Consider the following 16,739-nt stretch of genomic DNA (forward strand, 5'->3'; position numbering starts at 1 on the left):
AATGTGGAAGACTCACAGCAAACAGCCGTCCCCAAAAACTTTGTTCTTCCTGAACATTCTTACTCCCTTACCATGCATTAAGTATCAATGACAAACATTTGATCTAAACAACACTAAGGCATTACCCACAGGCTATAGCTTATCTAGTAGTTTCTTAGCCCTGTTATTTCAGGCACAGCCCCACAGACATGGAAAGTGGCCAGTGCAGGTTGTAACCGGCTTAAGGCTCCCGCTGGGGACAATCTGTCATGGCAGTGGTGCTCCTGCTGCCCACAAGTTCTAAGCAAATGAACTCCACATTTTCAAGTTAACACCAAGAGTGTGAAGAGGAAGCTGGGCTGGGTGGCTCAAGCCTGTAATCCCAGTATTCAGGAGGCTGAGGCAGGGCTACCGTGAGTTGTAGGCAAGCCTGGGTAATAAATAGAATTCCAGGATGGCCTGGGTTACAGATTGGTGCCCTGTCTAAACAACACCTGCCCGCTGGGGGAGATAAGAGCATGTCAAAGAAAAATGACACATGGAGGACACCTGGGCCCAAAGCACCATGTCTGAGTCATGTGACCACTTCTGTGCCCGCTGAGGCTTTAAAGGATGTCCGTGTGCTTTGCTTACTCCCTGTGGGTTCTAGGGCCTGCCATGTAAGGCACCCAACACGCCCTTGTTTCTTTTCCTATTCTGAAATGGGGTTCCCATTGTTGACAATGTCCAACTCAAGTGATCCCCTTGCCTCAGCCTTCCAAGTTCAGGCAGACACTAATTACCATGCCTAACTTCCAAACCTCCTTTTCGAGGTAGTCAACATCTGGCCTCCAACAGCAACAGAATCCATAATTAAGTCACGAAGATGCTACTGGGTTAGCTCAACTGCCTATATTCCCCCAAAGAAATAATCTCTGCTACAAGAATACAAGCACAAACATTTGGACATAACTGTAAAAAAGTGCAAGGCTACTGTGTGTGCTTACCCCTCGGTCTCAGTGCCTAAGGCGAGAGCCCAGTGCGTCTGCCCGTCCTCTCGGCATGCAAACGCAGGCACCCATCTTGGACCCAAGCTCACGGGAATACTAGAAGGCATTACTTTCCTGTCTGCACACTTCAACTTGTACCACTCAGTCCACAAGAGCTGTGGGCACAGCTAAGGCCCATTTTAACTCTGGGATCCATTTCAGCATATCTTTCAACAATTACTTAATCCGTTCCCAAACCCTTCATGGGTATCAAGGCCTGGAGGAATTCTCTGGCCTACTTGGGTCCTTTTATTCACCAAACCTCAATCACCCAAGTACGGTAGGCTAAAGAGAACACGACTGATTCACAGAGGGCTATGCCCTTGAATGGGCGGTAATATGGTAAAATGGAACAGTGGGACCCAAAGAGCCATCACAGGCAAAACCAACCACTGATGAGAACAAGAATGTGGGTGGGGAACTTGCCCTTTCTTTTTTCAAGGTAACCAAGTTATCAAAGTTGCTAAACTTTTCCTGGCTTTGATCAGTATGTTCTCACGAGGAAAGGAAAACTGTCAAGTTGTATGCCTGCTGCCACTTATGCTCCCACTAATGGGAGTCATGTATGATGAGCTCAGGTCAGACCCCTTAGAAGCAATACATTTCCAGTACCATCCAGACCCCAAGCCCTGGAACCAGCTTCTGGGTCGATGGCCGCTGACACCTAGCACACATGGCTCCAGTGTCCAGCTCACTCCACTTCTCCCTTCAGTCCTTGATGAGATCATTCTGAGGGATGAGACGGAGCTGACTCAAGCAGTGTCTGGGCACGCAGAGGCCAGGCTCGGAAGCAGCCAGCAGAGCCTCTCAGGCAGGCAGGCAGGCAGGGCAAGGATACACAGCATACAAAAGAGGCACCGTCTGTCCTTCACTATCTGAAGCAGCTCTCTCAGCATTCACTTCTCCAACTACCAGGCAGGGGTAAGAAAATGAGCTTGCTTTGCTCACCCCAAATTCAAATACAGTTAAAAAAAAAATGGCCTTGAAAAGAAATCTGTCTTTCACAGGGAGTCAACCCACAGAAGAGCAAAGTCACTTACAGTGAATTCTCACTAAAATAAGAAGTCAAAAGCCTTCTCTCCTTAGCAAGCCACCATCCGTAAGCCGCCATCTGTAAGCCATAAGGAGTGATTTGGGGAGAGGGCACTTAAGGTCTCCCAAGACCTACACCACTTGTACAACTGAGTTTACACTACAACACACTGGGTATACATTTCGTTTTTGGAGGCTTTTGTTGTTAGTGGTGGGCTTTGTTTTGGGGATGCCAGAAACTTAACCCCAGACTGCAACTCCAGGACAAGCACTTACTGCCTCTGAGGTGCACTCCCACCTCTTTAGGAGCTTGAAGTTCTTTGAAAAGGGACAAGTTTTACTGTATTCATAATTCACAAAGACAAAAAGCTTCCGTTACAAAGTTTCTTGTACCCTGCAGCTCTAACCACAGCTCAGATACTGCTCATTTTTCATTTCTCCTCTGTCACCTACCAAGTGAGGTAGTTGTCACTTTAGGACAATTTAAGGCTATGGGGAACATTGGTTGAAATAACTAACTGGCCACCTGGAGAGGTGTCTCAGCTGACATTTTGGATGCTAGCAGTAAAGCCCAGGGTCTTCCAAAATTACATGTTAAAAGCAGGTCTGAAGAAGCCCTAAGAGCTTCCTGAAAATACCACCTTCCTCCTTGATGATCCTAAGACAATGAGTCTGATGCTGTATTCCTGAGTGAGCACCGACATCCCAGGCTGAAGGAATTACAAACATTACACACTTCCTCCAGTGCAGTGGTGAAGATCACAATGAAAGAACCAAGCAAACGGCAGAAACTTGAGAGTCTGTCCCTCGTAAATGATCCTGCCAGCTTCTAAGAGATCTGCAAAGGCAAGGGACTCTGAAGCTAACATCACTGCAGAGGCATCGTCTCTACAGAAATGGAAATGTAAGTAAGTATAGTAAACTCAGGGGGATGTAGCCGATGCTAACAGCTGAATGGGCACCAGAGGCAGGAAGTACACCTGAAGGTCTGTTCTCTGCCGTGGAAAAGTGTGGCAGCGACAAAACAAATTGTGTAGAAGAGAAACTTAACAGATGGTTGTTTAGGGCTTATAAATGATAAGCTCTGGGAGCAGGCTGATGGTGAGGAAGGCTGAGTGAGTAGAATGGGTTTATAAAAAAGGAGACCAGGAACAAGGAGAGAAGGTTGATTTTGTATTGTTGTGGTGCTAGTGACCCAATCAGGGTCTTGCATGCTGAACCAGTAAGCACTCTACCACTGAGCTACATCCCCAGCCCTGGAACAGTTTCCTGACTGTAGCAGCTCAGAAGGTATGTGATCTGCCTAGGGGGGAAGGGTGTAAATAAGACTTCTCTGCCTAGCCGTAATGTAGGAACCAAGGTAAAGGGGGTATTTATATGTGAGCAACTAGACAAGAAATCTGACATGCCAGCCAGTGGTAACATACTTGGGAGGCAGAGGCAAGTGGATCTCTGTGAATTCCAGGCCAATGTGGTCTATAGAGCAAGTTCCATGACAGCAAGGGCTATGCAGAGAAACTGTCTCAAAAACCGAAAAAGAAAAAGAGAAGCTCAATACATCAGCATAGGCTCTCTAGCAGTTTAAAAGGCTAAGGTGAAAGGTTCATCCTGAGGTACACAGCAGGCCCCAGCCCAGAAAGAAAAGACAAAACAGAAATGCCAGATGCAGGGCTCTCGAGCAGTCTGAGGTATACAGCAAGAGATGTGGAGGAACCTCAGTGTTAGTAAGGAGGCAGCGGCAAATCAGAAAACGAGACAAATTCTCAACACTCCACAGGAAAGGGGACACACCATTCCCGCATAGGAAAAGTCAGCGGTGAGAAACGGCAAGAAAAAAATGCCAATGTTAAATATAAAAGCTTAGGAAACCAAACCTACAGAAGGGCAGCAGACATTCTCCTAAATGCAAGCAAACTAAAAATCAGACTCTTGAGAATTCAAGGCTCAACAGCAGCAGCTCCAGGGGGTTTCATGGGATATCTATACCAATAAATATCTGGGGTCAGTAGGGTTTGTACTCTGGAGCACTTATTGGTTCTAGAACATGAATTTCTTGCACTTAAAAAAATATATTTGTTTTAAAAACAAGATAAGTAACAATCTATTTTTCTTCAATATTTAAAACATTCAGGATTATTATAAGGATCCACTGAAATAGAAGCAGACAGAAGTAAAAAATGGCTCAGACTTAGAGATTCTCTTTAAAAGATGCAGCCTCCATTTGAATGCATTACTGCACCTGAGGGTCTGTCACAGTGACAGAGTTGCCAGAATTCAGCAAACTTTCAAACAGGAGCTAGACTGTTGTGCTGGCTGTGGGCAAACAATTACTTCAGGAACGGCAAAGTGGGCCAAGCACTCAAATGTCAGAAGCAAGCTGCCGCTTCCCTCACTGCCTCCACCACTCTTTCCTGGAAGAGGACCAGCCTGAGGTACACCCCAAAAGTACTGCCAGAGGGTAACCCACTCAGCCCCTCGTACCAGCAGGAGAATTCCTGCACCCACTCCAGGCTGTTATAAAAGCCTGGAGTACCATGCCAGTCTATGAAAACAACTGACTGCCATTTAAGTCAAGAAATTGCTCTGTGTGAAAGTGGGGTACTCTGAGCCCTCCTCCTCTGAGGACAGCTCCTCATCCTGGGTAAGGATGCTCCCTAATCCATACTCCTGTTCGTGAACAGAAACTTCATTTGGCGTGAGGTGGAAAGAACCTTCCACAAAGTCGGCGAATCTGCAAAAGAGAGGGATATTTGTTAGGAAGCGCACATCTGTCCTTCCTGAATAGTTTTCAAAATAAGAACAGATTGAAAGGCTCAGTGTGCTTGTAGTTCAAATTATACTGAATTTAACAAATTCCTGTCCTTGCTTTGGCTGATGCATAGACTGAAGCAAGAACTAGGCAGGAGGTAAGGCTGGGATCCCAGGCCAACACGCTGGCATGCTCGTCCCGCTTGACACTGACTACACTGTCCTTGTCCTGGGTTGTTACCAAGTGCTAAGGTTCCCTGAGTCACCGTTGTCCTGATAAGAGAAGACTGAGCATTACAGTTCTCTGTACTTATGGCCCTATAAACTTTATGCTATCATGATTCCAAACTGAAACTTCACATACTCTTTGGTACAACTGCTCCCAACCAAAGGGATGTGGGGGTGGAGACTCAGACATTAATGTCAAACACACAAGGGCCTCACTTAAATACGGTACTGAAGTCTTCACAAGTTAGTGATATAATCTCGACAATGAGGTAGCTGCCTAGGGAACAGGAAATAGACGACTACTCTCTCCTGACCACTGCTCCGAGATGAGCAATAATCAAAGGGCAAACTACAACCCTGTTATCTGGAGGCATCGTCTGTCAGACCCCAGGTCATTAACTACCCATAAATACTTGGCTTATCACACTTTACCTTTTTGGAGACTGAATTCGAGATATGGTCTTCCAGGCAGAGCACTCCGGACTGTTACAAAATTCTCGGAGTTCCTGTAAAGCCTTTTGGGTCTCCACCTCTCCTTGTATCCGATACTCTTCTTCTGTCAGGAGGCGAGGGGGGGTAGGCTTTCCTGATGCCTTACACATCCTTCTGTGCTCACCAAAATAACACCATGAGTCATTAATCAGTATCCACACCATCCTTATGTCCACTTGTCCCCGGAGACAACCACACTAAGACTCAGCAGCGATAGTCATCACCCATCTTTCTTCTACACACAGCTTTCATTACAGTGTACTCCTATCATGCCAAACATGAGTGAAAAGCCAGAGCAGTTAATCTCACTTATTTTCAAATATATGACAAATAATTTATTTTCCACTAAGTGGGAAAACAACAAAATGATGTTATAATGTTGTGGTTCATGACCTCAGCTCCCCAAACTGAAGGTACTGTTTTGATTATCTGCAATGGAATAGCCATTGACCATCTCAGAATCCAGGGCCATTCCATATTTACTTTTCCAAGAATATCATGCTATGAATTACATCTTAAATAAAATTAAGGTTTTTAGAGCAATCTGACAGTCAGTGTGACATGATCTGAAACCTGAACTTGAGGCCTATGTACAAACCAAACACTGATAGAATTTGCTCCACCTAGTGGTAACAGGAACACATGATACTTTACTGGATGCTTTTATTATAAAAAAAGAAAAAAAGTATTATCTCAACAGAGAAAGGAACAAGGGTGGAAGCAGGTGACAGCCCACTTAGAGGTTCTCAAGGAAAAGCTAGGCATCCTTTCGCTGCAAGTGGATCCCACACCCCACATGTCAACAGTCACCCTGCCTGCTAGTCACCTGTAGGTGCTGCACAGCCAGTGGATAGGGTATTCCAGGTTCTTAGTACACAGGGCAATGACGATGAGAGCAAAGGCAACGTGCGGGATCTGGATGCCAGAATACATGAATCCCAGGCCTAGCAGCTGCAGCGTCCAGGTCAGCAGGTTAATGCTTCGTTCATTCTCCAGGGGCCCATACTTGTAGCACACTGCAAAACTCATGAATCCAACTGTGAGGATGTAGCCTATGAGAAAAGGCATCATAAGACACTGGGTAGAGAGCAGCAGCAAGCTCACCAGATGCATCTACTGAACCAGGAAGTTAAGACACAACTGCACTCAATTATTCACCTATTTTGAATTCTTGGAAAATACATTTTCCTCACTGTTCTTCATGTACATACATGTATCACTCACTGTTCTTCATGTATGCATATGTATCATTCGTATCCTTTTATCACAAATTTATTTACTCGAGTAACAAAGAGGATGAAGAGGTGGCTCATAGGTTAAGAGTGCTCAGTGCTCGAGAGGACCCACACTCATTCCCAGCATGCACTTGGGCAGCTCATGACTTCCTGTAACTCCAGCTCCATGGTTGACGCTACAGGCACTGCATTCAGGTGCACATCCCCCACATAGAATTAAAAACTAAATCTTTGGTGGTGGTGGTGGTGGTGGTGGTGGTTGGCGTTTTTTTGAGACTGTGTTTCTTTCTGTAGCCCTGGCTGTCCTCGAACTCACAGAAATCCACCTGCCTTTATCTCTCAAGTGCTGGGATGGTATGTACCACCAGTTTGGCAAAACTAATTCTTTCTTAAAAGCTACATGTTGAACATTTGTAAAATAGTCTAATTTAATCCCCAAATATTCATATTAATGTTCTCAAATAATAAACTGAGTTCCTATCAAGAGAGAAAAAGCTTTATCTGTGTACCCAGTGGACTTTTACTGTCTACAAGATTGACTGTACTTCTTAAGGTTCCCAAGCATATTTAAATTAACATTAATAAAGCCAATTTAAAAGTTTTTAAATTTTGCTTAAAACACCAGCAATTTCAAGTTTATCTGACTTCAGATGATGTTAAGGTGACAGTGCTATGGAAATAAGTAGAAAACCGGGCAGTGGTAGCAATCACTTTTAATCCCAGCACTCTGGAGGCCAGTGAATCTCTGTGAGTTTGAGGCCAGCATAGTCTACAGAGTGAGCTCCAGGACAGCCAGCTTTATGCAGAAAAACCCTGCATAGAGGGGTTCTCAGAGAGAGAAGGGGGGAGGGAATATGAATTATAATTTCTACAAGTTAATCAAATGCTATTAGCTACGGACTCCTTGTTAGCAGGTAGCATCTTCTCACAATCAAATTACCCAAACTGCCTATAAACACGCACAAAGGAAAGCTACACCAACAATACTTACTTAGAAGATAATGCCAGTAACACCTCCATATCTCTTGTAAATTCTTAAAAACTAGCTGAATGAGGTACAGAGAGAAGGACCAGCCTCCTACCAGGATGACGTAAATGGGACTTCTCTAGACAAAGCAGAGATGAAGGCAAAAGTTACAAGGCTTTTACGTAAGAAGCAAATGGGACAATTTTTTCTTACAACTCAACCTACTCAAAATGCATAAAAAAACTTACCTCTTAAAAAGATGTGTTTTATACCTAAAAAGGTATAGTCTGCAAGGAACACCAAGATGATGAGATGCTAAACAACTGAAAAGCCTGGCTGGCTATACATCAGAAACAAAGTGGCTTTCAGTTCCCACTGAGCACATGATTTCAATAGAATTTGTATGTAATCAGGCTTCAGATCTACCTTGCAAGTGCTTTTCAGAATCAAAGAACAGGACAGTCGCTGACTCATCAGCCATGAACAACGCAAATGTTCAGTGCTCTAAAGACTACTCCAGAAGACAACCCAACCCTCCAGCCACCCAAGGTCACCCTCAACACTTAGGAGGGGTCTGACTACTTACCTTGGGCATAAACTTAGAGATCATAAAAATGACGATTAAGAGAGAGGCCACAATTCCCACACTCATCCCAGTGGAATAGTAGAAAATTTGACTCCTGCAGAGAAAATATTTTACTTGACTATGTAACGCCACAGGCCACACGACACACTGGTGAAATCACAAGTGCCCTAGCTAAAGTTTCAAGATTAGAGGAGATGCTGCCTGGTACTGAAGACTACAGAAATGTAGACGACATAGCAGCTGATAGATTTTGAAGGTTAGTGTCCATGAGGTCCTCTTAAATCTCACTCCTGTATCCATCTCTGTCCAAATCCACTGTATGCTAGAGACTCAGGGTATAGAAAAATCAAGCTGAAACTGGACTCGAACTTCCTTCCTGCTGGGCAGTCCTCACAGAGCCAGCATGGGCTCTGCAGGACTCCAAAGGAAAGCTCTAGCATGTCTTACTCATGCCCACGTGCAGGATACTGACCAGCCCACAGACGAGCATACTTGCAGTAGTACACTGAAGGCTGTTTTAGGAGTAACCAGCCACTCTAGGGCTGGATTTGATGTTCTTTCCACAGGAGAGAATTCTAATCTGCTGCTATTAACACCATCAAAAGCCCATGGCTGGGGAGTTTGTGGACCCAAGTGGGAGAGCAACTGCTGCACTTTTGGAACTAAAAGGAACCAATGTGCCATCAAATCACCTTCTCTTGGATTCTTGTGCAGTGGTCAGTGATGACTGCAGAGACTCACAACTGGTCAAAGTACCAAGAATAAATGACTTTTGAATGTCCAGCCAGAAATGGGGTATATATATCATCCCCTCCAAGGCTCAGGGAGCATCATGGAAGAAGGGGTTCAAAAAAATGAAGAACTGAAAGGAGGAGGAAGCATGGTGTGAAGCCAAGCCTGACATACATGGGAAGCGTGGTGTGAACCCAAGTCAGGCCTGACATACATGGAAAGTGTGGTGTGAACCCAAGGCAGGCCTGACATACATGGAAGCGTGGTGTGAACCATCACCCTTGTAGAAGCTCGGAGTCATCCACCACCGATGGCTCTTACAATCCCACCTCCTTCTCTACACGGATCCTGAGCCTTGCAAGTGGAGGGTTCGATTCAAATTCCAACAGCCCACCTAGGAATGACTGCTCTGGCGTCTGACTCTCCTGTGTGGTCTCTGTGTGAACTGCAGAGATGACTGCTCTGATTCTCCTGTGTGGTCTCTGTGTGAGCTACCATGTGCTTCAAGAACCTTCTCTGCTGGGCACATAAACCATACTCCAGGGCAGGTTCACACCAAAGTAGCTGGCTAATACAAGATGGACTTGGGGGGAGGGGGGGCTGTTTGTTGGGTTTTTTTGTTCTTCGGGTTTTTTTGTTTTTTTGTTATGTTGTTGTTGACTCTCATTAGGAGTCATTTTACTCCTATGGTTTTGTTTTGTTTTGTTTTGTTTTGTTTTAGCAGAGTTGAAGCAGGTTTCCCCATAGGACCTAGGACTTCACTAGTCTCAGGTTCTTGACTGCTTCAGCAGTATCAGGTAAGCATCTCCTCCCAGGGAGTGGCCTTTATGTTAGTGCATGTCAGTTTTACATATCATAGCTAGCGCGTTTCTAGAAGGAAGAAATGGACAAGAATTGATGCTTGACTCCTTGTATGTAAACAGCATGAAACTCATCAAGTGTAGTTTGGCAGCAATTTCACTGTATAAATAACTACAATAATATTACTGCTAACTTGAGTCAACTGAATAGTCCTAGGTAACTCATTAACACAACGGTGGAGCTGCCTAATGCATTAACCAATAATCCTATTCAAATCAGAGGGGAAGTCATTCTATTTTTAATACATTCAAGCAGAACCAGAGAGGTGGCTGAGCTGTTTTGAGTGCTTGTTGCTCTTCCAGAGGATCTGAGTTCTGTCCCAAGCACCCATGTTAGACAACTCACAACTCCTCTAACTCCAGGCCCAGGGGGTCCAGCGCCCTCTTCTGGCCTCTGCAGGCAGCACATGCACACAGACACACAGATCATAAACTTAAAAAACAGCTGGATATGTCGGCATTCACCTTTAATGCCATCACTTGGGAGGCAGAGGCAGAGGAAGATGGAGTTTGTAGCCAGCTTGGCCTACAGTATAGTGAGACTCTGTCTCAAACAAACAAACAAACAAAATGACAAATACTTAAATTGTCCAAAATAATGAAAAATCTTAAAAATACCCCAGTAGGCAACATGCATCCTGAGCAGAAAACAGCAGCACTTATAATCCCTATAACAAGAGCTCTGTCCACACCCACCTGCTCAACAAGTCTCCACAAAAAAACAGTGTCAGTCCAAGGAGGAAAACAAGGAAGAGTTTGGGGTCAAATCCTGAAACAAATAAAACATTTGCTTAATAGAAGAGTCCATTAAAGGTATTATAAAAGATGACATTGTTGTTACTAGTCAACTATAAAGTAAAGCAAATAGCTCAACTAAATGGCAGTGTAGATATACCACACAAATCCTGGTACCCTTCCAAAGAAAAACCATAAACAGGTTTCTGTCTAGTCTGTACTTGCCCTATTTTGGCTTCTTCTACTGAGGATTTAGCTACACACTATGCCGTCACCACTTTATGCTGAAGCTCAGAAGGGGTCCCTGCCATTTGTGTCAGAGCCCTCCATCACTTACAGGCAAGGATCTGAGACATGGACCTGGTGTCCTCCACATAGCATTTTACTTGCTCATCCATACCTCCTACTTTGCTTCACTCTAAAGCACTTTGCTGAAAAGTCTACCTGCTAAACATATCACACTCAGGACCTGGAGGCCCAAGCAGACCCCTGGCGAGCCCTTGGTGGCTTGCCAGAGTATCCCATGACTTTCAAAATCCAAGTGCAAGGAAGGCCTAGAAATGGACAGGACACCCAAAGACAGTCCAGCTCTCCATAACCATAGAGCCAGCTGTAGCACAGCTTGCTGGAGGGCACAATCTCTCCGCAGCAAGCCTACAGGCATCAGCCCTGAGTAGAAACGAAGGGGAAACAAAGTCAGGATTTGATGGGATCCACCTCCTCTAAAGCTTTCTCAGATGCCCTCAGATAAGAAAAAAATGTCCCCCAGGTCCAGTGAATAAGCCTTATAGTGGTCTCAATCTTTAATTATGATTCTACAAGCACTATTTTATGAGTTACCAATTTTATACTGTTTAGATTTCCTGTCTTCAAACATAGGCCTACATGGAGTAGTACAACTACCTTTGTCAAGAAGTCCCCAGAAAGCATCAATAGGCTGACTAGGTCCAGGTACTCGCCACATCAGCTCAGGACCTGCCCGGTTCTAGGCACTGAGTTAGTAAAGCAGACTTTTAATTCTGGGCTACAGACTCTTATGTGAAGTGGAGTCTCCATAAGCTGTTGAGGGCCATGATACAGTCAAGATTGTTATCACAAACCAAAGGGAACTATCCCGGGCAGACTTCTCTGTCTTACTCATTCTACCCTCCAAAGCCTGTCCCTCTCACTACAGAATCCACCAGAGAAACAGGTGAGACTTACTCCGGGTCACAATGACACTGTACGTGGTATCCTTCTCTATAATCTCAACCTTGAGGCAGGTTTTTGTGCTGTACAGACCCACGTTAACATAGGTGTCATTCAATTTCTCTTTTAAAAAAGAAGAAAAAAAGTTCCAGATACTAAACTGCTCTAGCTCCTTCAGCTTCTCCTCATTGTCCACCTGGGTAACTCGGACCAATTTGGAACTATTTACCCGAACCTGTAACACAAATGACATTAGGATGAAAAAATAGGAAATTTTCATAAACATAATTTAAAAAAAAAACCAAACCCTTAAATAGCTGATGAGCAATGTGCCATCTCACACAAAGCTCAGCAGAAATGTACAGATGCAGTAACAAAAACATAATTTGGCAAATGATGCTGCTCTGATAAAGGCTGCTGCTACAATTTCTTGTTATCATGGTCTGAATCTACTATTAAGCCAGAAAAGGGGGGAGGGGGAAGTTCCCAAGCAGAAAGAGTTATCAATACTGCTATTTATGAGATCATACAAAGCAAGGATCAGGAATATTAAGAAAATTGCCAGTCATAAACAGTCCCAGAAAACTGAAAATGTTTCCCATAATGACAGGCTGAGAGTCCAATGCACTGTCACAAATCACTGATTATGGATAAATGTTGGTTATTATGTGCCTCAGATACAGTATGAATTTTGCATCAGAAAATAAAGAAAGAATTGAAACCCCTCCCCCCAAGCCCAGCTCTCCTGTGGCTGACATGGACAGCAAACATCTTTATCAGTGTCTGTGTGCACAGTAGCATCTTCAATCACTATCACAGCCAGAATCTCTTGCTTGTGGGTGACTTAACTGTGCTATGAAATAAAAGAGCCCAAAGTCACCCAAGGAAACTTCTCTCACAGAATCAAAATAGAATGGGAACCACAGGACAGGAGTTCAGACAGGTACTCCAGAGTCCAGCCAAAGTAGGCACAGACATTTCAAAAGAGGCACGAGTGTGCAGACTTCACAAGGGAGGAACCCAACACAAGAAGGAAGGAAGAACGTTTACCTCAGGATCATAGTACCCTAAGCTGGTAAAGGGAGCTGAGATGCCCAGGGCTAAGGCTTCTAATTACCTGTATCCGTGTCCATATATCATGCCACTTTGGGATAAGCACATTTTTATAACAGAATTGTTGACTGGAGTTCATATCAACTTGGGATTCCTGAAGCATGATCACATTTACATCAGCTTTAGGCAAAAAGGGAAACAAGAATTAAGTTTATCATAACAGAAAAAGTCATAACTATAATTCATTTTATTTTATGCTTAAAATACAAACCAGACCAAAAAACAAAAACAAAATCAAAACAAACAAAAAAAAAAAACAAATGAGAGAATAGGGCAGTTTTATCTCTGACTAATTTACATGTGTGCACACACGCTCACATGTGTGCTTGCTTAGGACTAACTGTAGAATATCAAACATGCTAAACATATGCTCTATCACTGGGTTACATTCTCAGCCTTTAATTATTTAACTGTTAGATAGTTAACATTACATTAACACAACATAAATAATAAAAGCTACTTCTTAGGGACTGGTGAGATGACTCAGCAGTTAAGAACACTGGCTGCTCTTCCAGAGGTCCTGAGTTCAATTCCCATCAACTACATGGTGGCTCACAACCATCTGTAATGATGCTTCCTTCTGGTGTGTCTAGAGACGGCTACAGTATACTCGCACATATAAAATAAAAATAAATAAATCTTTAAAAAAAAAAAAGATTTATGAGAAATTACTCTTCTATACCTCCCCACATCCAACCTGCCTTCTTTGACACGATCATTTTAGTAACATTTTTCTTTGTGGTATTAGAGATTAAACCCAAAACGTCTATTTCTTCACTGAATCTCTGTATTATGCAGAGATTTTTACATTTATTTTTTTTGTTGGAGTGAGGGAGGTATGGGTGTGCACATGTGCAGATCAGTGAGTACCATGACTCTCCTTCCACCACGGTGTCCCCAGGTGTCTACCTCTGGTTACCACGCTTGACATCAAGTACCCTTACCATCTAAGCCATCTCCAAAACCCTATGCGGAGCGCCTATCGAATAAGAATAAGTACAAATTTAATTATCAGTGTGGCTTTTCGTGTCAGGTAGATAGATTTAAATAAGAAAGAAATCCTTAGTCCTCAGGCAGGTGTGGGGGCACACTCCTTTAATCTCAGCAACTGGGTGGCAAAGGCAGGCAGTGATCTCTCTGAGCTAGCCTGATCTATAGAGTTTGAGTTCCAGGACAGCCAAGGGTGTTACATAGAGAAACACTGTCTCCTCCTCCTAGGCCCCCCACAAAAAATAGAAAAGGAAAAAAAAAAATCCTCAACTAAATGCAAGTCAAAGTTATCCACACAAAAAGCATTACTGAGCTGGGCACGGTGGTACACAACTTTAATCCCACCCAGCACTCAGAAGGGAGAAGCAGGCTGATCTCTGAGTTTGAGGCCAGCCTGATCTACAGAGTGAGTTCCAGGACAGCCAGGGACACAGAAAAACCCTGTCTCAAACAAACCCACACCACACCTGAAAGCATCAATGCCCATCTTATTTTTTGTTTACTTTGGAGGGGGGCCTGCCACAGTGTGAGTGTGGAGGCTGGAGGACAACTTTCAGGAGTCAGTTCTCTTCTCCCACCACACAAGTCTTAGGTATTCAATTCAGGTGTCAGACTTGATAGGAAGCACCTTGACCCACTGAGCCATCCTGCCAGTTAAAATAATTTTAAAGTGAAACTAAGACCTTTTGTTATTGTTGTTGGGTTTTTTTTGTTTGTTTCTTATGGTGAGGACCCAACCCAGGGCTTTCTTTGTACATGCTAGGCAAGCACTCTATCACTGAGAGACAGCCCCATCACCACACTAACTTTAAAGCTATATTTAATTGTAAGTCTAAGTCTGAGCAAAACATAGAAGACATGGGTATAACTCTCCATGGCCTTGTATTAAACAATGGTTTCTTAAGTAGGATCCTAGACTATGCAGAAGTCAAGAAGAAATTCCTAAAGCAGACTTGAGGAAATGTAAAACCATTGCTTCCTACCAGCTCCAGAACAGAGGGAAAAGGGGCGTGGGTGAGGGGCTGAGTCAGTAAACAAGCACTTCTTGCTGTGAAGGCTCAAGGATCCGAGCTAGATCCTAGAACCATGGAAAAATGTCAGTGTCATGCATCATAGTCCCAGCTCAGGGGAGAGAGACAACAGGACGTCCCCTGAGGCCCCCTGGCCTAACTGGTGAGATCAGGCCAGTGAGAGACCCTGACTCAAAGAGAGGGACAATGTTCCTAAGGATGACACTTGAGGCTGCCCTCTGTCCTCCACATAGACTCACAAACATGCACCCAAACACACATTTGTGCCCACACATACACACGCATACATAACTTACTGTGCCCACACATACACACGCATACACAACTTACAGGGAGAGGTGATACTTCTGTAATCCAAAGAACACAAAAGCATAAAAAGACTACCTCAGGAAACAGGAGGAAACGTTTTCCAATCACACACTTGACAAGAAAAATAGCTGGAATACATAGACCACTATGACAGCAATAACCCTTTCCCTCCCCTGCCCCTTTCTGAGCCACTCTCATTATACTGGCCTCAAACTTGCTCTATAGCTGAAGATGAACTTGAATCCCAGAATCTTCTGCCTCTATGTCCCACCGATTACAATTATATGCCACCATACCCTGGCCCAACCCAGTACTTTTAACAAATAAAAGATGTGAGAAGATATTTCTCCAAAGAAAACACATACATTTGTACATGACAATGGGGCTCAAATCATTAAAGAAATTGAAACCAAAGCCACACTGAAACACTACTTCACACTTACTAGAATGGCTACACTCAAGCAAAGCTCCAAGTCTGCAGCTGGGCATGGTGGCCCATGCGGTTAAGCAAAGCACCTGGAAGGTAGAAAGTGGATGCCTGGGAGTTGGGGGCCAGATTGCACTGCATAGCCAGTTTCAGGCCAGCAAGGGCTGCAGAGGTGAGGCCAGAGATGGGTTAAAAGACAAAAGTAACTGCAGCCTAGTGTGATGAGCTGCACTTGATCTTCAGGACCCACATGACGGAAGGTGAGAACCAGCTGCAAACTGTCCTCTTCATATACACTGCAATGTACATGGCAACACACACACACACACACACACACAAAATAAATTTTAAATTCTTTTTTTTTTTTTTTTTTTTAAAGAAACTCAGTAATGGGGCTGGAGAGATGGGAGAGATGGCTCAGCAGTCAAAAAGCACTGACTGCTCTCCCAGAGGTTCTGAGTTTAATTCCCAGCAACCACATGGTGGCTCACAACCATCTGTAATGGGATCTGATGCCTCCTTCTGGTGTCTGAAGAGAGCAACAGTGTACTCACATACATAAAATACATAAATCTTTAAAAAAGAAAGAAAAGAGACGCTGACAAGATGGCTCAGCGGTTAAGAGCACTGATTGCTCTTCCAGAGGTCCTGAGTTCAATTCCCAGCAACCACATGGTGGCTCACAACCATCCCGAATGAGATCTGATGCCCTCTTCTGGTGTGTCTGAAGACAGCTACAGTGTACTTATAATAATAAATAAATCTTTGGGCCTGAGCGAGCAGGGAATGAGCAAGCAGAGTTGACCAGAGCAAGCAGAGCCGACTGGAGCGAGCAAAGGTCCTAAAATTCAATTTCCCAACAACCACATGAAGGCTCACAACCATCTGTACAGCTACAGTGGACTCATATACATAAAATAAATCTTTAAAAAACCAAAAGAAGCCGGGCGTGGTGGCGCACGCCATTAATCCCAGCACTTGGGAGGCAGAGGCAGGCGGATTTCTGAGTTCGAGGCCAGCCTGGTCTACAGAGTGAGTTCCAGGACAGCCAGGGCTATA

At 44.1% G+C, this 16,739-nt stretch overlaps 1 protein-coding gene across 1 annotated transcript in view; it reads right to left on the reverse strand.

Annotated features, from left to right (window-relative positions):
* Positions 1-4,082: 4,082 nt before the first annotated feature.
* Nemp1 (nuclear envelope integral membrane protein 1) overlaps positions 4,083-16,739 on the reverse strand; it is an 18,882-nt gene continuing 6,225 nt past the window's right edge. Inside the window, exons 2-9 of the mRNA XM_021205497.2 lie at positions 12,928-13,043; positions 11,826-12,045; positions 10,584-10,656; positions 8,296-8,389; positions 7,734-7,848; positions 6,334-6,559; positions 5,448-5,621; positions 4,083-4,770 (exon numbers count right to left, since the gene is read on the reverse strand). Coding sequence (XP_021061156.1) covers positions 4,605-4,770; positions 5,448-5,621; positions 6,334-6,559; positions 7,734-7,848; positions 8,296-8,389; positions 10,584-10,656; positions 11,826-12,045; positions 12,928-13,043 — 1,184 coding nt within the window. The 3' untranslated portion in view covers positions 4,083-4,604. The remainder of the gene's footprint in view (positions 4,771-5,447; positions 5,622-6,333; positions 6,560-7,733; positions 7,849-8,295; positions 8,390-10,583; positions 10,657-11,825; positions 12,046-12,927; positions 13,044-16,739) is intronic.

The sequence above is a fragment of the Mus pahari genome, chromosome 9 (genome assembly GCF_900095145.1).
Source record: "Mus pahari chromosome 9, PAHARI_EIJ_v1.1, whole genome shotgun sequence".
In the NCBI taxonomy this organism is placed as follows: Eukaryota; Metazoa; Chordata; class Mammalia; order Rodentia; family Muridae; genus Mus; species Mus pahari.